Source organism: Solea solea, chromosome 8 (genome assembly GCF_958295425.1).
Source record: "Solea solea chromosome 8, fSolSol10.1, whole genome shotgun sequence".
NCBI lineage: Eukaryota > Metazoa > Chordata > Actinopteri > Pleuronectiformes > Soleidae > Solea > Solea solea.
Window position 1 is genome coordinate 20,785,337 of NC_081141.1, and position 23,443 is coordinate 20,808,779.

The 23,443-nt window shown below is 41.1% G+C and overlaps 1 protein-coding gene across 1 annotated transcript; it reads right to left on the minus strand.

The window, feature by feature from the left end:
- Nucleotides 1-1,213: 1,213 nt before the first annotated feature.
- Nucleotides 1,214-21,487, minus strand: rasl10a (RAS-like, family 10, member A). Its single transcript, XM_058635296.1, has 3 exons — nucleotides 21,218-21,487; nucleotides 9,094-9,218; nucleotides 1,214-4,278 (listed from the first exon to the last, which is right to left on the minus strand). The coding sequence occupies exons 1-3, from the start codon at nucleotides 21,431-21,433 to the stop codon at nucleotides 4,008-4,010; spliced, it is 612 nt and encodes a 203-aa protein (XP_058491279.1). The 5' UTR covers nucleotides 21,434-21,487; the 3' UTR covers nucleotides 1,214-4,007.
- Nucleotides 21,488-23,443: the final 1,956 nt, after the last annotated feature.

Genomic DNA, 23,443 nt, shown 5'->3' on the forward strand with positions numbered 1-23,443 from the left:
CTCAGCACAGAGCTGCACTTGATAGACAGGAAAGCCCTCACATGGCTTCCATAATACACTCTGATAAGACTGTCAGCGAACCAGCAGTGGTTTCCATGACGACAGAGCCAAAACAGTGTTGGACTGTAACTTTTGGAGTTAGCATCTGCAAGTTGTGGTTTATATATATATGACTTTAAATGACGGCTCTAGCAGCCCATGTCTATGATTCAGACCTGAACCACGTGATGTTGTTATTACAACATTCCTAAACATCTGACATGCTGTTTGGTTTGGTTTCACTCCTGATACTGTGAGGACAGATGTGACACACAAACTGTATCCATTACCTTAACTTCAAGCACCATTTATGCCTAATTCTAATCTTAATCTAATCACATTTTGCTGCTAACTTCAACCAGAGCCTCAGGAATGAAGTTATGCCTCATTCAGTCCCCAAAGTCGCAATTAGCAAATCACTGTTATTTATTGCAAATTCAAATTGTCACTCTGTGTCTCCACAGACACAAAAACAAAACACACCTATACGGAGAAACCCCAGAGAGAGTCATGTGGACCTGATTGTGTGAACTCATTATGACAAAAGTTTGAATGTAATGGACATTTGTTTGTATTCAGAGGTTACATATAACAGTTACAGCATTTGTCATTAAAAAATGTTAGATTTTTCTGTGTTCTCTGCCAATTCAAAAAGTAATTCTCTCATATTGGAAGCAGTTCATATATTTAATATAAAGAATTTTTTTTTTCTCTTTATGTTGTGTCATGTGCTAATCCTTTAATGGGCTTTAAATGTATTAACGCAGTGAATTTTGAACAAAAAATTACACACATTTATAACAGGCCATGATCCCGATTAGCCTCTGGCTCCCTTTTAATTGTAAAAATAACATTTTTATATTTTATAATTAAATGTCAGAAAACCAGATGTGGGGGCCATATTTTGAGTCAGTCATGTGATCATTAATTTCTGCATGAGCCACGAGGCTGGATTATTAAGCAGGGGCCCCCGTTCCTCTAGGGACACACGTGTCCCCTTCGGCCGTTGCTTTCTTAATTAATTTTCTGTACAAGCTGAGTTGATCTTGAGGCTCTTTCTTTGCAGAAGAGATGCTGCAATTATGAAATAAACCAAGAAATTGATAAACATTTGATAAACATTTTCATAAATTGATTGACAGGATCAAAAATGTCTGATATCACAAAATAAACATCAGTGAACCACCAGTCAAATATGGGCAGTTCATTCATCACATGCTGTTGCATGCAATGAAGTATCAAGTCGAAGCAAAAACACTTACTAGAATATGTTTCTTCGTCTTTTTATTCTTCTTTGACACCTGTTTCGATAGCCATCTCTGATGTGGCTCCTGATAACATTGTCCTACCACAAGGAGGCAATGTTGTCAAACATGATCCAATATGTTGCAATTGCGCCAGAGGATTAAGAAAAGAGCAAAGAAATGTTGTTGTTGTTGTTCTCAAATGCATTTTAATAACTTAGCATGTTTCCAAAAATCCAAATCAAAATAAAATCACAGTACTAACACGGTAAAAATAAATACAAGTCATGTTTCTGATAAAAAACTGTAGCCCTTTTTATTTGGAAACACGCACACAAAGAAACCAATGAGAACTCATGCTACACACAGTTGCTTTCTGTTGTATCTCTGCTACATTTGACTTCCTTTTTTTCTTCTTTTTTTTTTAAACAAGAAAAAAACAAAACCCTAACACGGCCATCTGCCCTGACTGAAAGATTCAACATTACATCTTGGAGAGAATCATGAGCTTGTGCTCTCACATGCCAGTGAAAAACGATCACATTCACTCTCGTCGGCTGCTTATTACAGCCTCCGAAATACCATGTACTAGAAAATAAAAATATAAAGTAAATACAATATCACAATTTCACATCAGTGCAATTAAACCCTGACCTGTTGGCTTTTCTTTTTTTTTCACCAACAAAAGCATGCAAATCACTCTACAAATCACTCTTATGTACAATTGGTCTGCTCACTCTAAGTGCAGCTGTATTCACTAAGTATCCAGCGAAGCCTAATCAAATGAAACAGCTACAGTTAATCTCACAACATTTCCAATTAGATACTATAAAGCTACTGAAATGAAAGCTTAAGTAAGGTTTCCCTGTGTGTCTGGGATGCACTCGTGGTTCCTTTTTGAGGAATCCTTGAGTTCTAATTCCTTCTTCCTGCAGAATGTGATTTTAAATGGGTTATATCTACTGTGTTTGGGGGCATTTTTAATATAATAGAGGTACACGTAATATATTCAGGGCGTCTCTGTGGGGTTTTATTGCTCCTTCCTAATCCCAATCCACACTTTAAACACTTTAAACACCTTATCTTGCAGAGTCTGTCATTTGCTTGCCTGAATGTCAGTTTATCACTTATCCAGGAAAGTAACAAACACAGACACACACAGAGGTGGAAAGTAATGACTTACTTTATAATTTAATTTACTCGCGTTACTGTAATTGAGTAGGTTTTTTTGTGTACTTTTGTGAATTTTTTAAATACAAAGATGTGTTGTGCTTCACTACATTTTAAATCACATCGTTAATGAGTAAAACAAATGATAAAGAATAAAAAACAAATTCATGCATGGGAAACTTTGGCAGTGAATGTTGAGGACAGTGAACTAAGTGCTAATTAAGGAGAAAGTTAAAGCATGTGTGACCTTTGACCCATTTTTTATGGGACTTCATGGGAGATTTGTGTCCCCTTGTCCTTTTTGCACAACACAAGAAATAACCCCAACTTTGTTATTAAGTAACTTTTAAGTACATTTTTTAGAGCAGTACTTTTAACTGTACTTAAGTACATTTTTTATCAAAAAAGCGGTACTTTTACTTGAGTAGAACATTTCCGTTACTCTTTCCACCTCTGGACACACAGGTTTTCACAGCCATTCTTGTTAGGGACACATTGACTTCCATTAATTTGGACAGAGTAACCAAAGCCTTATCCCTAACTTTAACTTTAACCTAATCACTATTCACTAACCTTTAACCACAGCCTCAGAAATGAGGTTTTGCCTTATTAGGACTACCAGAAAAGGTCACTAAGAGGTAACAAAAACAAGTACGCACACACACACACACATATAATGCCACCTTGCGGGTTGCAGCCTTAAGTGTTTTCCAGCCTCCTGCAGACCCTCACTCCTCTAGATTTAATGCATTCATCAGAAGCAGACACTGAGTGAGGGGAGAGAGCACATTAGAGTCCCACAGTACATCATGATAAGGGACTGCAGTATTCTCTGCTGCAGGACAACCTTAAAACACCCTTTGCCTGAACAAACAGCTTTTACCCTACGGCCAAGTTTGGAATGAGGACGGGGGGGAAAAAAGATAGAAAAAGATAAGAAAGAAAAAACTGGCTACCTCCTTCTCACGTCCTAATTTTAAACAAAATCTAATCATATCTGCACATTCTCCACTCTGCTCTTTGTGTGTGTTCCATCGAGTAAATGAATCCAAACATGTCGTGTATGCATGTGTGTGCGAGGCGAGCGTCTGCGGTTGAAATTCAAAGGAAGACTGGACGATATTGCTGCTTCTCCAGGTTGAGTCTCACAGACACAGCTTCATTTCAGGCCCGGCTACAGTCAGAGGACGATCCTCAGTGACCTGCAGCTGCTGGAGCTGTAACTCTGGGAATCACAGCCTCAAAATGACTGGTTAATGTGAGGAAAAACAACTGCACTATGATAATTATGCTCACCATGTTTCCTCACATAACTCCTTAAGGATTTGGCAGATTTTGACCAGGAAGTGGCTGGATGACTGTGTGTGTGTGTAAAATGTATTTTTTTTAATATTATTTGTTACAGCGCAAGATAATAAACCTCATTATGAAAAATCAGCTCAGTCAAGCAGGAGGCCACGGGGTATTTTTCCAGCCATTTAGATAAAAAAGTCTTTTCTCCACTGCCTGAGGTGAGGTGTGGGGGAGGTGGAGGCAGCTCTGGGGGGGGGGGGGTCACATGATGGTGCAGCGATTCCTCTGTAGCGCCCCCTGCAGTCGGATGGAGGTGTGGTTCTGGCGCATGCCCCGGGCCACAGCGATGCCCAGCAGCTCTTTGAAGAGCAGGACCACGTGCCAGTTGAACTTGGCAGAGCACTCCACATAACCACACTTCCAGGTTTTCTTCACCAGCACGGAAACGGCTCTGCGAGGCATGAAGCGCAGCCGCTGCTGGTCCCTCTTGTTGCCCACCACCAGGATCGGCACCTCACTGCTACTGCCTTCCCTGCAGGAGCGTGTGACAGGTGGAACATGAAAAAGACTTTTATTTATTTATTGTTTTTCACACATGAATTCAAGAAAAAATAATAAGTGAGTGAGGGTACAGTGGAAACCTATTGGGGGTCATATGAAAACCACATCCAGAAAAATATTCAGTACAGACAGTCTCAAACTGTGGCCCTACAATCACTTACATGCAGCTGTCATTTAATATCATATTATAATGAAAACATGGACCGTAACCTGGGCCGGCCCTAGGCATTTTAGTGCCCTAGGCAAGATGGGGATTTGGTGCCCCCCTTCTGTCTCACACACACACACACACACACACACACACACACCACCGTGGTTTCTCCAAACTGAAATGTAGAAAACGGTGAAATAAACAAAACAATGTTGCGTTACAGATTACATCCAATCCAATCCAACTTTATTTATAAATCACTTTAAAGACAACACAGTTGGCCAAAGTGCTGTACACAGACATGACGTTAAAAAAATAAATAAAAGACAGTAAAACAATGAGAAAATATAGCAAAAGCCAACATCTCAAAGAGAAAAAAATGTGTTTTAAAAGTGGACTTAAAAACAGGAAGTGAGTCTAACCCTCACTTCCTGTCCCCTGCCTGATGTACAAAGGCATCTCATTTCACAGTATTGTAGAGGTCACCTCTAAGCTTCCTCTTAGTCTTAGGGACGACGAATAGTGACTGATCTGCTGACCTGAGAGAGCGCGAGGGAATGTACAGCTGAAGCAGTTCGGACAGATACTGTGGAGCAACACCGTTAACACATCTACAAACAATAAAAAGTAAAAGAATTTAATCAATCAATCCAGAAACGGAAAATGGAGTAATGTGCTCTCGTTTTTTCATACTAGTTGAAAGCCGTTCGGCTGCGCTTTTGAACCAACTGTAGTCGACCGACTAGACGTTAATTTGAGTTTTAGACCCTCGCATTAAGACATTGTAGAATTGATCCTTCCCCTTTTCCCCTTTAGTTTCCTTTTATATACACTTAGTGACATCAGAAAATCTACTAACTGTATGTTTCTTATCCACAGAATCACTCTGCCTTATTTTGATTGTTTAATATAATGGAAGATGAAGATTTATGGCCTTTCTAGTTGAATAATTATGGACGAGAGAATAATTAAGTTAATCTGAACTCTCATATTTCACATAAAAGAACAAAAATATATATTAATGTTAAAAAAAACTAAAAACAATGAAGATAAACGCACTGGGGGGACAACAGCTGTGTTACCAATCTGACAAACCATTTGTGAAGTAATGGTGTTTGTCATGGCGGTTTTGCTGGGTGTGTACAGATGCACAGATCCATGTGCAGCTTTCCCTTCCTTCTGAGGTGTGTGTGGGTGGACTGAAGGATTATAGCTCACAGGCTCGAGGGGCCTCCCACCACACTCTGCAGGAGCTGCTTTACAACACTGTGTGCAGTGTGGAAATGTATAGCAAGCCAGAGGTTGGCATAAATTAGGAGCTAAAGACCCGCGTTGCTCTGCCAGTGCTAATGAAAAACACCTACGCCCACAACGGTGTCGCTAAGCCCATTTTCAGTTATGCACGGTTGGAGGTCCTTTTTGAAATCAAATCACAACGTCAATTTAAAATGAGGGAGAGCGCTTTTGTTCACAACAAGATAATGCCGTGCTGGGAAAAAAGGCTGAATACAGAGAGCTTTATATTTAGCTGGAAGTCAAAATTTAGTGGCGTCGGGAACATAAATTATTGAAACAATTCCCTGAGGACAAGCAAACATTCATTATGACACCCGAAGGAGCGGTAATGTATGTAAGCACTTGCTGAGCTCAGCGTTAGCTGCGGTGTAAATTGTCGAGCGGCTGTGTTAACACTTGAAATGAGTAAAGGTGTTCTTGTCGGAGGATGAGGTTGAGTGTAACAAGGACGCACACATTTTCACACACACAAATGCGTTTTTATATCTTGGTGAGGATGCATCATTGGCACAATGCATTCCCTAGACCCTTACCTTAACTTTAACCATCATAACTTATGGCACTTTTCCACCACATGATACACAGCATGGCATGGCAGGGTTTGTTTTTTTTGCTTTTCCATCAGTGATAGTACCCAGTATCTGACCAAGCTGAGTCGAGACAATATGGGGTGTCATCACTCGAAGAGGCATGAACAAGACGTCCGACAAAAGAATCACACTGAAGAATGCCGAACTGTTGATTGGTTAAAAAGACTATCGTTAATCGCCAACAGAGGAGTCTGGCGTATTTAGCAACAGCACAGAGCCGTGCCGTGCTGTGCCGCACCATGCCCTAATAACCCTAACCCTAAAACCATGGGTCTTAACCCTGAAAAAGCCCTTTAAAGTTGTAGGGCTCAGACAAAATGTCAAAATGTGAGGTTTTTATGCCTTTTAGACCTCACAAAGATATAAATACAAATACACACACACAATGCCTTCTCTAGCGCCTTACCCTAACCAGAGCCATCACAGCTAAATGCCTAACTTTAACACGTAACCTAACCTAAACCCTAAAACCAGGTCTTAACCCATAAGCATTGTTTAGTTCGAGATGTAACAGAACGTGAGGACCACCCACAATGTCCTCCCTTTCACGAAATGTCCTCGCTTCCTGTGATCCCAAACCAGATATATATTCTTCTTGGGACACTGCATTGACTTCCATTCATTTGGACCGCCTTAACAAAGCGTTATCCCTTACCTGAACCTAACCATCTCACCCAGTTCCTCAGAATAAAAGGTTCTGTCTTATGATGACATCATGAGGAAGACATGGTCAGTATTTAAGCCAGAAGAGGTCCTAAAGAGACGACAAATATTCTAAGGAGGTCACCGTTGGACATGACGCATTCCCTGGACTTTTACTCTAAACGCCTAACCCTTAATCTAACCCTAAACTCAGGTCAAAAAAATCCTTTAAGGTTGTGAGGATCTGCTAAAATGTCCTCACTTCCATGTTTGTGCAGCTTTCGCACAACCAAACGCCAAATCCTAACCCTTAACCTAACCTTAAAACCAGGTCTTAACGCCAAAAAAGCCTTTTAAAGATGTGAGGACCAGCTAAAAGGACCTCATCCCTTATGGTTTATACTTTTTTTGGTCCTCACAAAGCAACACATACAAGAACAAACACATACATACACAGAGAGAGAGAGAGAGAGACGTGTACAGTACAATTGCCAAGCCCCCGTAGCAACAGTTCTTAAAGATGGGAAAAACCCACAAACACATTGTGGTGACTTCTCTTCTTTCTGCAGGTTGTGCTCACATAACAAACTCAAAAATACCCCCAAGCAGAACTCTTGAAGCTTGGCTGTTTCAGCAGAACAGGACGTGCTGTATATGTGTGAGAGAATGCTTCTGTTGTTAAGCACTGAGAGGAGGGATATACGGTAAGAAACGTAGCACTCGTTCAGTCTTCACTGAACTGAAATAAGCAGATTAATTCTTCACAGATGACATTTACACCACAGTCAGCCTGTGCCTCAACTGACTCCATTATTCATGTTTTCATCGTTTCATCTGTCCTTTTACTGTCCATTCCTCCGCTCCTCCTTTTTTTTTTATGGATCTCTAGATCTCTGTCCTCGTATTAACAAATTCCTCCTGGAAGGGTGATCATAATCACCCGCTCGCCCCCGGCTGCTGCTGCTGCTGCTGCTGCTGCTGCTGGTGATAATGGTTTTCTGTCATGCACCATAAACGTTTGCAGAAACACTTTTCCAGCTCCAGGAAGGTGGGACTGAACTGTGCGCTGGCAGTTTGTCCACGTAGGCGACAGCAGAACAAATGAGGCCATGCATCGTACCCTCTCTATGTGTAAATATGTGTAGGTGTAACAGAGAAGATTATAGAGTTGTTTTTATAGACTTGTTTTCCACACTTCTACTTTTTCTGCTGTGGCAAGAAAATCTGTGTGAACCCTTTGGGGATAAGATGTGATCTGTAATTAATGATGTCCACATTTACATAAGCACACAGTACAGTATATACACATATACATACAAACACTCACACCTACACCTACTGTATTTAGATTTCATTATATTTCACCAAAATACTAAACTTTTTGTTTAGATTTGGAATTTATGATTGGAGTTTGTGGTGAAGATATTCCATAGAATTTGACACAGTGTTCCATAAATTTTGCTCTAAATTTTGTTTTTTAAAGATTTCTGGGTTTATAGTTGTAGTTAAATAAAATAAAATAAAAATAATTGGTTTGCATGGTTTTCTGAATTTTCATCTTCTTAAATGTGAATATTCTCTGGTTTCTTTGCTCTGTTTGACAAAGAAATCATTAAAACTGAATCCATCAGTGTAATTGATTATGATTAATAAACAAACCATCATCACATTAAGTAAAAATGTTTGCATATGGAGTGTGAGGGACTTCTTTTTGACAGATTCTAATTGTTTGTGCACATTGGGATATTTAATACTTGAACTGATAAGAAACAGATTCCTACAGGAAACAAACACAGGAAATTCCAAAGTGCTAAAATCTTCCGGTTCACAGACCTCGTGACGTTCTGTCCAATAAAGAAATGATGTCTAAATGACTGGTGATGTCTTATGTGACATTCTCACAGCAATGCCACAATTAGATGTCACTGCTTCACTGTCAGGACGCTAAATTAAAAAATGTCACCACACACGCAGACACATCTGTCATTGTCACACTGTCACAGACGTGTCGTGGCAGCGCGGGGGGGGGAATTGCCCGTTGTCTGCAAGAAAGAGAGATGTCGGTGTCATAAGGAATTAGTGGGCACGTATCGTGGGTCGACTGTACCTGTGTTCCACTATCTGCTGTCTGATCATCTTGACGTACTCGAAGCTCTCCACGCAGCAGATGTCGTACACCAGGATGTAGGCGTTGGCGTTGCGAACCCCTCTGCATCGCAGGTCCAGCCACTCCTGCAGGACAGAAGCAGAAGAAGAGAAAACACTTGGATATTATTGTTAGAACTGTAATTGATACATTTCTTTAGAGCAGCATTTTTTCAAACTTTTAATACCAAGTAACATCTGAAAGAAAAATAATAATATTGAGCTCTTGAAGTATAACAACATTATCAGCAACGTTAAAACACAGTGGCGTAAATAGACCGGGCAAAGTCACAGGAGGCAGATTTATTCCCAATGAGATGATTTACTCTCTCATCATCCTCCTCCTCCTCCTCCTCCTCACATATACTTCACACACTGGCATAGTGAGATTCTTTGAAGTGCTGTATCAATACACGGCCTCAGACAGTTTGATTTGACGATTTAAAGTTGTATGAAAAACAATTAAAAAAAAACTTTGATGGAAGAAAAAACATTTTTATGGCAAACTGTGTCTGCTGGCTCTCAACGAAACGAGTCTGTCCACTTTCAGCACAATGTGACACGTTGTTTAAGTCGTAATTATATATTCTCAATGTCAACAAAGCTCTTTTTTTTTACTGGAAAATGTCACTGATGTCTTTGACTGTCACTCATATCCTCACTAGATGTGAGGGTCTAAGGACAGAAGTGATGTTTGTGATGTTGGGCTATGTAAATTAACTTGACTTGACTAAGCCACATGTAGAGAAGGTAATTCTTAGATTAAAGTCAGAAATATTAATTCTTAGATTAGTCAGTATTCTAGATTAAAGTCCTTCAAACCTTCAAAAAGTCCTTCAAACTAATTGTTTTTAAGTATAAAATAACACAACACTCAACTCTACATACAGTATAGTGGATACATCTAGTTGTACTAGCAAGTGTAAACTGTAAGTAAATGTTAATTGCCTTATTATGAGCATGCCGATGTATATCACTTATACACATAGAGTGTATAATGCATAATTACATAACGCAGTATCAGCTGAACAGCATGTACTGTTGCAGAGTCACAGAGTCACAGTTTGTCTGCCTGCTGCTGCTCATCATCCTGTTGCTGCTCATCCACGGTGAAGAAGTGCAGAGTCAACGATGTCCCGGAGCTGCCGAGGCTCCTGGTCTCACAGCCGAGAACAAAGTCATAAAACACAGCGTGACAGAGAGCAGCTCACAGCTGCACACGTTCATGCACTGACACCGAGGTTACAACGTATCCTGAAGGAGATAAACAACCGGCTTTCAGTGCGGAGGAGAGAAGGAAAATGAAGGAACACACAGTTCCTGACGCAGCTCAGCACATGCAGTGGAGCAAACTGCACAATCAGTTTAATGGCAATGGTCATGATTTTTTTATTTTTCCCCGCTCATGTTCATTAACATTAACTATTCGCCATAATTAACTATTATGCACCGAAACACCTGAATTGAATATTCAGGTGTAGTAATTCAACCATCACTGAACAAGGTTTATCCAGTCAATCTATACAAGAGAATTCATCACAATTCCATACAGAGAAATATGCTTTTGTGTTTAAGGGGTTACGTGCATCTGAAATTAAGAATCTGTCTCCTAGAATCTTCCTCATTTGATCTCTACATAAACATCAACTGCAAACCCTCAGGTCATTGTTGATTCCTTGCTTCAAACTTAATCGATAATATTGTTTTTAAATGAGCATCAGCACACGGGATGTGTCTGTTCTCTCGCATCAGCCCTGTTTAGGATTCGTATTAATGTTGTTGAAGTTATTATTCTGCCTCTGTTTGGTCTTGCGTACAGAAATATCACACATTATACGTATGCTTCATCTGAAAACAGGCTCTGTCAAGCAAAACTATCAGACCTGACACAGGGAGCATTGCATATACTGTAGCAGCAGCAGCAGTAGCAGCAGCGCGGGGGAGATGGCGGATAAGAGTTTATCCCATCAAACAGCAGAGTTTTTTGCTTTGTGTTTTCAGTCGTACTCCATCCCTGTTTGTGCATGTCTTACTTTACCCGGTTGCCTCCGTCTGTCCTGACACAAAGCAAATCCCTTCCCATGTGCAAGATTTTAAACACAGAGAGAGACATTTGTTTACATTTAAAAGTTACGTACTACCGTTTTAAACTCACCCTCTCCCAAGTATGTGGCAAAAATGTGATACACACACTCTGTCCGTTTGGGGTGCAATAGAAACAAGGTGGCCTCCATAAAGAGAGGGCCATGCCTAAAATATATATATATAAAAGGCTTTTATATAAGTGACTGTACACTTGGGCAGTGTATTCAATTTCTCCTGAATGTAACAGAGTGGATTTGTAAAGCCTATGGGAGGGGAAAAAGATGAGTAAATCTGCACCGTGCTGTGAGGCAGTCGCTTCAACAGATACACAGTGACCCATTGTTCTATTCATGTTCAGTCTTTAAGCGAGCTCTGCATCGCCAGCCGCAGCTGCACGCAACGCATTTATGCTGAAGAATTTATCTCATAAAAGGAGAGAGAGAGGGAAATGGAGGAAGAACAAGATCTGCTGAGGCAGGAGAATAAAGAAAACATAGATAGATAGATAGATAGATAGATAGATAGATAGATAGATAGATAGATAGATAGATAGATAGATAGATCAATTTATATAGAAGGATTATTCTGGGGTAATGAAAAACAATTTATACAAGCAGGTGATTGTGCATTGATATATAAAAAAAAAACAGGCATTTTGCAGTTTGGACTAAATCATGGGTCGATGGTTGTGCAACAGATAGATTAGGATAGATAGGTAGTTCTGTTCTGTTGCCCAGACTCAGACAAGGCGATCGATAGCGTTCTACGCTGATAAATCTGGAGCCATCATCTGGGTTATTTTAGCTTAATTAAGATAAATTAGATAAGATTAACTGATGGATTGTGAATCTCGAGGCTTCACGACAGGAGTTCATTTAACTAGAAGTCCAAGTTCACGGTTTCCATCCATTCAATTTCGACCGCTTTAACCTCCACATGAGCTGACGTAGGGTGAAAGGCAGGGGGTCACACCCTGGACAGATTACCAGTCCATCACATGCAAGGACACATATAGAGACAAACAACCATCCACTCACACACTCTCACACCTACGGTCAATTTAGAGTGTCCAATTGACCTAATCCCCAAATCTTATAGAGCAAAACAGTCATGTCCAGTGAAAATGAAACATGACCTAATCTGTAATCTGTTGAATAATCTGTCCCCAGGAGAAGATTATTTGGCCGCTTTGGAGTTTGGTGTTTAAAAAACTCTGGTCAAAAACCTCTTTACTGCATCATTAATATCAGAGACTTTTAACGTCATTCTTCTACTTGCTCATGGGCACCTATGGGAATCAAATCAAAGCAGTGATTTCTAATAACGACGATGCTATCGCAGCCGTTTGGAAAAGGGCATCAAAGAAAACGGCATAATGAGGCACAGATTCAAACATGCGGAGCAAAGATTGCTGCTGTAAAAAAGAGAAAGAGGCAGCAGGTGTGTGTGTGTGTAAAACCTGGTAGAAAATGGGATTTTTTTTCCCTGCCTCTATCTCAGGGTGAATCAATTTTTAGAGACAAGGGACAGAGAGAGAGAGAAAAAGAAATATGTCACAGATGATATGATTTCTTCTGCTATTTCATCTGCTGCCTTTGTTGTTCCCAAGTGTCCAATACACATTTAAATTCAAAGGCAAGACACTCTCCTGTCTCCCGTCACAACAGCGAGCGTATCAAGACCAGTCATTCTTCTCTGATAATTGTGGCACAGTGGCGATGTGAAATGCACACGGTGGCTTCACTCACTCACACACTCACTCACTCACTCGCAGCCTTACATCCCATCCGTGGAGCTAAAAATAGCAACTTGTGCTCTCGTCCCATATCCCTGTCATCCAAGTCCTGTGTTTTAAATATGGACGAGGTGCCAGAATAAGCAACTGCTGCTGCTTCTCTGTACACACACACACACACACACACACACACACACGGTAGATTAAAAGGAAATCAGATATTTAAAATGCATGTGTGGGCATGTTTATTTGTGTGTGTGTGTGTGTGTGTGTGTGTGTGTTCTTGTGGGAGTGTGAATGTGAAGTGTGGTGCCACTGTCGCTATCCTCCAGCCGGTCTTCTTAACACACAGACGACACACAGCAACAAAAAAGAGAAAAAAAAAAGAGCATCTCGTCCCTCCACCAGAGCCAAACAGGACATGTTTCCCTGACAACGGCAGGCTGCGGTCAGTTTGGAACAGGCGACGACAAAAGCTGTCATGTGTGCTGACATTAGAAGGAAGGAGGAGGAGGAGGCGATGTGATGCTTAATGAGTGATGGAGCACACAGGATGGAAGCAGGTGAAAAAAGGACACATAGTTAGACGATTTGTTTAAAATCTATTACATCCCTTGAGGGAGATGACACAGGGAGGAGGATGAGCTGATGAGCACACATGTCACTGTAAAAGAGATGAAGTAAGTTGGCGAATCATTGGCATGAATTAATGAGTTCAATTTCACACAAGCTCAGACGATCAGAATCACAGATCTGATGGCCAGCAATCACAGACTGACAGACTGTGAATAAATAATGGCTGCATCACAAACTCATTTTGTAATTTGACCGGCACCGCATTTGTTATCAAACCAGAAATGTTCAGGTGTCACCAGCAACCACAAATTTGACAACTTGTGACTTTTGCTAGTCTTTTCAGGTCCAGTTATTTGAACATAAATAAAATCAACAATTGGACCAATAAAATGTGATAATATTGTAAAACTGAAATGCTATAACACGGTTTTTTTTTATTTACAGTGCACATGTACAAATGAAAATGGTCTATATCACCGAGCAAATAACGCACAACGACCAGCTGTTTGTTGACAGACTTCCTCTAAACATCCACACAGGGCTGAGGCAGAAAAGGCTTCGTTGTTATGTCTCTGCAAGGCTATCAATCAAAAACTGGTTCCGCCTTTCAGACAGTTCCTCCAATCATCATGTAGAAGCCCGGCGTCCTCGCCCGCCCACTGCTCCACTGACTCCCAGAGAAGCCGAGCTTCCGTGGAAGTGATGTTTTTTTGCCACATTTGTACAGTTGTAGCTGAGCTTCGAGTGGTTCTAATGCGGAGGCTGCTACGGGAATATGAAAATCCCATAAGACCATCCGTCCTCCGTGATAAACTGATTCTGAATGAACTAGTGACGACGTTCTAATCGCGTTCTAGCGCACGTTTAGTATTGAAATGTTAATACAACACAGTACATATTTGACCACATGTTAGAGGAAGCTGAGCTTCACTGTCTTAGAGCAATGACTCAACTCGAAAACACAAATCTTGCAAATGAAGGTACAACAGGAAGTAAGTTGCTGTTTATGATTTTTTGTAGCCTAACTTTTGAAATTAATTTCCATGTTTTAATGTAGGCCTAATGTCAATATTATTCACATTTTAGCCTCTGCAGTTTTATGGTTTTTCATTTTATTGGTGTTAATTATAACGACCGAGAAGCAGTCCTTCAAGTGTAGTGTTTCTGTTACAGGTAAAACTATAGCAGTTTAAAATGGAAATGTAGTGTTTTTTAGTATATATAAACGTGGAATATATCTGGGAAATCATCTTCATCTTCTATATTCATACCACTTGACTTCACTCACTTGATTTAAAGCAAAGACTCGACTTAACCTGCTTTGAGACTTGAAGGTTAAGACTCTTCTTCTCATGCGTGCTGTGCTTTATCATAGATATTCCTGTAAATGGAAACACATCATGTTCTACCTGCAACTAGTGACCGAGACAATTAACTCCTCAGAAAAATCTTCACTAATGTTTAAAATCAAGTGAGAAACAGCCTCATTTCCCCTTAGACTTCCATTAAAACTGAGTTCCTTTTACAAACTTCCCACTACAAGATTACAATTTATTTTAATAATCTTATGTTACCATATAAAATCTATGGTAAATCTTATGTAAATGTATTCTTGTTTGATTTATTGTGTATTTACTGTTTCACCTACGACCTTCTGTATTGTTTTATACAAGGTTAATTTGGTGTTATTGTGCACTGTTCTCGTCTGCATATAATGACGTAGATTACAACACAGTGTAATTAAGGACAATTTGTCATTTACAGTAAGACAAACATAAAACATAAGGGCATTGAAAAATCTCTGGAAACTTCCCGTTCTTAGCATTTTAATCAGGCACTATTGACATGTCTCTAGTTTAAGAGAAGACATTGTGTCTTAATGAGACGCCTGTAAAAATGGAGGTTAAATAAAAAAGGAAATCATGCTGTAAACCCCTAACAATTCAGTACAGTAAATTGTCTTCATTATGTGGCTTACTTTTATATTAGAAAAAGACACAACGTCAACTGTGGACACATGTCAACACGAGCCACTCCAGAGATGAGGCTCGTAGAATAAAATAAAAAATAAAAATAAAAATAAAAAAACAACCCTTGTGTAGCTTCACGGTCGCACACTTCATATTTCTGCAAGAGTCCGAATCACTATGTGACGAGAAAAGCAATCATTTGCAGCGCCTTATCACAGACTGTATCAACGGAGATTAGGTGAGGAAAAATGTCCGGAGAGCAGGGGACAGAGAGGGAGAGAGAGAGAGAGAGAGGACACTCTCTGTGTGGGAGGAAGTCATGGAGATAGATACACACTGTGGCAACAACAGGAAAAGAAGAAGAAGAAGAAGAAGAAGAAGCAGCAGCAAACACGTGTGAACTCACTGTGGCTTAAAGTCATTTGTCATCACATTTTTTTATCACGCGCTGTCACTGACGCTCGTCTAAGTGCAACACTTTCAGCAGAGTCTCTACACCTATTCAGACGCACTTTAATAGAATCCTGCCTCGTACTGGCAGAGTAGACGTTCGATGAAATAACGTCTGTGGACAGTATGTGTTTTTTAAAACAGGGTCACGAATATTCAGCTGTTCCTCTTTTTTTTAATCTCATCTGAACTGTTGGGAAATGGCCTCGCTGACTCACTCCATCCTGCAGCTTCTTCATCATCACAACATTTCTGACTTTATTTCCTCATCCGTTATTTCAACACTGTCCTTTAGACCTTTTTTAATTGACTGCAGCTAATTCCCATGGTCTCCTCTCTCAGTGTTTGGTTTTCAGTATATAATTCTGGCTGTAGCTGTAATTAAAAAAACAAATCTGCTGCGCTGCAACTTAGAAAGTAGGTCTGTCTCTTTGTTGCTGACACAACAACTCTCTGCTCACTGTGTCCACGGTGTCTTTAGGGTCTTTAACGTCTCTGCCTGTGAGACAGAGACAATACTGTGTAATACTGTGATTACCAAAGTAATAATCTGCTGTACTGTAATCATTTCTACAAGATGTATGACGCTAAAACGAGAGGGAGCCAAATACAAATGAGGGCTGAGCCCCCTTATAACCACCCTCTGGTTCCGGCCCTGTGTTTTCAAAGTCCACATTTCATTTGTTTATTTATGTTACCCGTGAGGTGACTGGAGAAGTGTGGTACTAATCAGTGAGTCAGTGTGGGAAAGACATAACATATTATCTCACGGGCCGAATACAATTGCATGGCGGGCCGGATGTGGCCCATGGGCCTTGAGTTTGGCACCTGTGTGATAAGCAATAAAACAAAACCATGGTGTTTAAATTATGACCTTGTTTAGCAGGTAATATAAATATAAATAGCAATGAAGTGACATTTCATGTCTACAAGTGTCCAGTGTCAGCATACAGGCCTAACATTTCAGTATTTGCACTCATTGTTAATTTGTTCATTTTAATTCATAAATTGTTATTTATGTTGACGGATAATTACGCGCTCTGTTGTGAAGCTAAATCTTTCAAATATGACAAGGAGTCCAGCTGTAATAATCGCACGCATATGATGAAAGACATGCAATCAATTCAGAAATAAAATGATTATTTATCTGCATGATTCACATGAAAACAATAATATATATTTGGGAATTATTGATCCTCGTTGATCAGAGTTGGGATTTAACTGACGTTATAATAAATGCAACGTTGCCAAATCATCGTGTTTTCTGCTCGTTCCCTTGTAAACGATTCGTGGCACAAATTACCTAAAGAAACTGGTGATATTTTCAACGAAAATAAAGCTGTCCCTGAATCCACCGTTTCCTGTCTCCTGTGGGTGAAATCTCCCGCAGTGAACCTTGACCTCTCTGCACGGAAGCTGCTTCAGGTTCTGCACCAGCAGATTCTTTTCTCCTCCACTGCACACGAGACACTTACACGTTAGCGTCATGAAAACTTGTCTCTTTTAAAGTAACACTTTTCTGCCTGAAAGACAAACTATTTTTAGTCCTTTGATTTTTGGACACTGAAGGACACTGAGGGATTCTGTCTTGGTGCAGTTTTTTGGTTTAGTTTTCTTTTTGCTTTCAAACAGGTTAACAAGTTCTAGGAGCCAGTTATCGGTTATGTATTCATTTTCTGAATGTATTCCTTTTACTTAACCACTGAATGGTGTCTTTTCAATGTATTATACAGTACATCTATTCAGTCAAAGGGTTGTCGGCTCAAGTCCTCACTAGGTACCACTGAGCAAGGTACCCCATCCTCATTATAGGAGCTAAAACCTTAGTTTCATTTATATTTCTTTTATTATTATTAAAAATGTCACTTCCGGCATTGGGCACAGTGTAGTGTTTAATATAAGGGTGAGTTTACACTCTTAATATCCGTTATAGATCTTCATCACACTAATTTTCACCTGTTACAGTTTGTCAGTGATTATTTTTCTTATCATAAACTTAAATGGACGTCAAGATGACTTTTGTTTTTACCGCACGCGTCGCGGTTCAGGGTCAAACTTCGTTTAGGATTTATAGACGCGACATTCATTGTTGACTGCACCCTCTACATTGACCCCGAGGCCACATCTGCTGTAGTGTAACTCCTCGTCTCAAGCCTGAGTAAATGGGAGGTTTTGCAAAATCTCTGCCAAACGAAACATGCAGATCAACTGTGTGGTGACCTCTAAAGAGGGAGAAGCCAAAAACAGAAACTATCCAGTTAATATTCTCTTTTGTTCCGTTCTGTTTGTGTGTTTGAACATGATAAACAAAGTGGTCTAACCACACACACACACACACACACACACAGACACACAGCGTGATGTCTCTCTGTGAGTAGAGACAAAGTGAGAGAGCAAGCCTTAGAACAAGCAGGACATGACAGGAGAGGAGAGGAGAGAGAGGGAGAAGTACAGCAGCTCTGGCACAGGCTCATCCTTCAGCTGCACCACTGACCATAAATCTGTCTGATAGAAATGTTGTGGCAGCAAACGGCAAACAAACAGTGTCCTCCGTCTGTCTCAGTGTCTCAATGCTCCGTCTTTACTTTGTACTTTTCTTGTCTCCGTGACCACTTAAAGCTGATTTACACCATTTCACTCATTCACTCACACATTCATGTGTGCAGCAGCAGCAGCAGCTTTTCTTTCCCACATCAGTTAAACAGGTGCTGCCTGCTCACACTTCTACCTCTTTAAAAAGAGCAGAAACTGTGGTGAATCAAAGCTGTGGGATTTTAATAGCTTTTCTTCTCTCGTGTGACTCAAACTTAAGGGACAGACGCACACACACACTCACTCACTCACTCACTCATTCACTCACACTCCTCCACACATTAACTCATGAGACTCCTCCTGCCCTTTTTCTTCTTGTTTTCTGCTGACACCTAACCAGCCTTTCTCCCACTTAGTGGGGGTTAAGCACCATTTAGCAGAGGGAGGAGGTTTCTCTTTGTTGGAGGAAACAATGAACTCTCTGCAGACGTCTTAACACCATGAAACAGATTCTTACATCTGTGCTGGAATCTCTGCGTGTGGTTCTGCAGGAGTCTGACAGAATGACAGCTCCAGCCTCTCAGCGTGTCCGTCAGATGGGTTTCATATTAACACCAGCATTTCTCCACTGCTCCACTGCCGTTTATTCTCAGGCTTGGCCTTATCGCCTCTTTTCTCTACTCGATGGCACCTTGTCTGGAAAGATAACTGCAGTTTGCAGATCTTAGAAGGACAGTGTCTCTGTGTGTGTGTGTGTGTGTGTGTGTGTGCCACCGACAGGAGAGAGAAGGACAGAAATGTCCAGAAGCAGCAAGAGTCAGGTCACAAAGATGACCTTGTGGAGATTTGGACGTTGAAAATGTCACAAGCTCTGACTGCATGGTTATTTAAACATAACTCACTTTATATGTTATACCTTTATTTTTATATTTGTTTAGACTCCGCTATGCTGCAACTAAGGTACCTACCTACCTATCTACTTACCTACTTAACTACCTAACTACCTTGACCCTACCTACTTACCCTAACCCTACCTAACTACATTAACCCATCTACCTACCTTGACCCTACCTACCTACCCTAACCCTACCTAACTACATTAACCCTACTACCTACCTACCTACATAACTACCTTAACCCTCCAAACAACCCTAACCCTACCCACCTACCCTAACCTTACCTACCTACTCTAACCCTACCTACCTACAACCCTAACCTACCTACAACCAACCTACCTTAACCCTACCTACCTACCTACCAATCTATCTATCAGCACATTACCCTCAGTAGTATCATGTTACGCAGCGCTTTATAGAGGCGGCGCCCTCCCTGTATGTGTGCTGAAATGGACATAATTTGAAACCAATTTATTTGTAACTCTGTGACATTTTTAATCCTTTACATTGGGTGAGGTGGTAACAGGTTTCCTGTGGAGGCGACAAAGTCACTTTGCTCTGACTTTTGCGTAGTTGCAATTTAAATAAGTGCAAAATGTAACAATGTGATATTTAAACACTGACTTTGGCTGAACTTTGAAAGTTAGACGGAACTGTAAGGAACAATTACAACAACTGATAAAAGTTTTTTTGAGTGGTCTTTTCAGTATGCTTGAGCTTATTCTTTACAGAAATGAGAAAAGTAGCTAAATAGAATAAAAAATACCTGCAGCAACAAAAAACTGTAGGCATTAATATCATATACAATCTTGATCAATGTTTACCAAACCTGAAACCCTTCTCAAATGTCTTATTTTGTCCACAAACCAAAACTGATTCAGTTTTAATGATTTCCTTGTTTATGTAGAAACAGAAAACCTACACATTTAAGAAGCTGAAAAATCCAAACACTATATTTTAATTATTTAGAAAAGACACACAGTTGACAATTAATTTAGGAAACAACTGTTAATCGAGTAATCTTTGCAGCACTATTAGTTTCTTTTCTTTTTTTGCATTGATCCAAGGATCAGACTCATCTCCGACTAATGAGCTGTGCCTTGTGATCTGTGGCAGTCTGTTCTATTTTTAAAACTGGGATTTTAACCCATGCCAAAGGCCTGCAGCAAAAACACTCACTGACCTGCTGAAGATCAACGTGATCCTCAGCGTGGAGAAGAAAGGTGATTTAAGTGACTTTTAAAGTGGCACGCCTGTTGATCTCCTGGGATTTTAACACACAAACATCTCCGGGGTGTACAGAGAATAATTCAGGTAAGAGAAAATATCCAATTAGGAAGTTCTCTGGGCAAAGAAATGCCAGGGGAAAGGGGTTCAGGAATAATTTCAAACAAGGTTTACACAGAAGAACATCTGTGTACAGGACATATCAAACCGATAGTGTCTTGTGTACATAATAAAGTGGCAAATTAGGGTATATTTGATGCCTGCAGAAGAAGCTTTTAAAAAAAAACAATGTGCGAGCTGGAGAGAGAGATAGAGAGAGTTTACAACGCAGAAGTGAGGCTCTATGAAGCTTTAAATCAGTCAGGTCTCCATAGCAACAAGTAGGCTAGGGACATTTGATAGTAATATAAAAATAAAAACAAGTGATGGTTTTGTCTTCTCTGGCTGTGAAGAGACAGATTTTTGTAATATCAACATGTGGATTCAAGCAGTCTGGAGATAAACAATAATAATAATAATAATAATAATAATAATAATAATAATGATAAGAAGAAGAAAAAACCCTTATGTGATAAAAGTGAGACACACACACACACGCACACACAGAAACTGTACCTGACTGGAGCTGGACGGGAAGGAGGAGATTGGCGGGACGTCCAAAACCTTCAGCTCGTACATGTTTCCGTTGAGGATGACGGACGGTCTGTACACATATCTGCTCCTGGTCGGCGTGTAAACCTCTGAGAAATCGTTATAGATGAACTGGCGGATTATAGAAGTTTTCCCCACTCCGGGAGCACCGATGACTGCGATACTCAGCGTCTCCACCATTCCTGGAGCTCGAGTTCAGCACCATGGACAGCGGCGACGGCGACGACGAGCGCAGATGTGAGCGTCCACGGGACACAGCTGTCCTGCTGCTGCTGCTGTCTTCTTACTACTGCTGTCCTCTTGTTGCTGCTGCTGTCCTCTTACTACTGCGGTCCTCTTGTTGCTGCTGTCTTCTTACTACTACTGCGGTCCTCTTACCGCTGCTGTCCCCGTGCTGCTGCGGCTGCTGCTTCCCCAAAGGAATCCGACCCACTCCGCCGCTGCAGCCTCTCAGTCACCTTAACTGCCTTCAACTGTGCGCAATTAAAACCAAGTCTGTGGCTGAATATTAAATCACGCAGCCGTCGAGCGCGGAGGAGGAGATGGAGGAGAAGAAACTTTATCTCCAGACTGAAGGTGTGGAAACAGAGGGAGAGAGAGGGTGGAATCCTGCCACGCAGCGTGGATGGAGGTTGTCACACACGCAGCTCAGCCATGATCGCGCAGATGGAGAGGGTTGACGGTGCTCCTGCTGCAATCCAACGCGCAGAGAGAAACTCCTGGTTTTCAGCGGGGGGCAACAACATCATCATCGTCTTCATCATCCCCGGGTGACCTCGTCCTCCCGGCAGGAAGCGTAAAAGTCCGTGCCTGTTGTCCCCACATGGACATGCTCTCACCTGGAGGCTAGACTCTGACCTTCACGGCGCAGGAAGCCCCGGTCTCCTCATCGACTGTCTCCTCTGCGCCTCTTCTCACACATTCCACTGATGCAGCAGCGCCGAGGCGCTCCTCCATCACGCGGAGGAGGAGGTGGAGGTGGGGGGCGCGCGCACAGCCACCAGCCTCGCAAATAAGCTTTCCACGTGTTGTGAAATTTGATCCAACCTCATAATGTTTTTCCCCCGAAGCCAGAAATGTGAGTTTAGTTTACATGTGTGTGTGATTGTTGAGAGAGGAGAGTAAAGGCATCTGGAGCCTGTGCGTCTGAGGACCTCTCTCTCTCTATGTCTCTCTCTATGTCTCTCTCCCTCTCTCTCTGTCATCCAATAGGATTGCGTATAATCTCTGCCACGGCAAATAAATGTCACGCAGGAACAGACCACGCGCCACACACACGCATCATCATCATCTCATCTCAGTGTGAGGCTCATGGAGAGGCTGCGTATGACTGAACACCACATCTCGGAGGAGGAGGAGGAGGCGGAGAATGACTTATTATTGGATGGAGGCCCCGGGCAGGTCAAGGGCGACGCGTGCCATCAATCACTGCGGCCTGGATGAAGAAAACAACAACAACAACAACAACAAATCCACCACTGCAGTGACAAGTGTGAGGAACAAACATCTGCACACACAGACATTTAAACACATGTATTATAAATTGCTTATTAATTAATCATATTTATAGCTTAATCAAATCTATTATGGTCTGGGCACTCACACAGTTACTGGTGTAAGGACATATAGTTCCTGGAAAGAAAAAAACAAATTCTGCCCATTTTTGACCGAAATTGGAAAAGGAAATCTGAACTGGTGCAAAATGGCTCAGTACCGCCCCCTAAAGGTAAAACCCAGAAGGACAAAGCCGGAACAAGGTTGCACCAAATTTCACAAAACTTGGTGGAAACATGTCACAGCGCAAGACGAACTAAAAAGTCCATCGCAACAATGACCTCGAGTCAACAGGAAGTCGACCATTTGCACGTTTCGTAAATGAGCAAACTCAGCCAAGCTTCAAGTGTCAATTTGTACTGGACACATTAAAGATGAAAAGCTATCAAAAGGTCTCAGGCGTAGCCACGGCAACCATGGGAAATTTGGTGAATTTCGACCAGTGCCACCTGCTGGCAGGGCGGCAGCTGCGAGGGTCCGCACACTGCTGCATGCAGTTTCATTAATAATATAATATTTTAAGGATTAAGTTTGTAAAAAGGGCTTTTGGTTGGATTATAATCAGGTAATTAGGCAAAGCAGGAGGCGGCTGTATTTTATCTTATACTGTGTGAATTAAATTAAATTAGGACTGAG

Coding starts and splice junctions, on each gene's coding strand:
- rasl10a (XM_058635296.1), bottom strand. CDS start 21,433: ATGGTGGAGACGCTGAGTATCGCAGTCATCGGTGCTCCCGGAGTGGGG. Junction 9,219..21,217: donor TCCCGTCCAGCTCCAGTCAG/GTACAGTTTCTG, acceptor TCTGTCCTGCAG/GAGTGGCTGGACCTGCGATG. Junction 4,279..9,093: donor CAGCAGATAGTGGAACACAG/GTACAGTCGACC, acceptor ACGCTCCTGCAG/GGAAGGCAGTAGCAGTGAGG.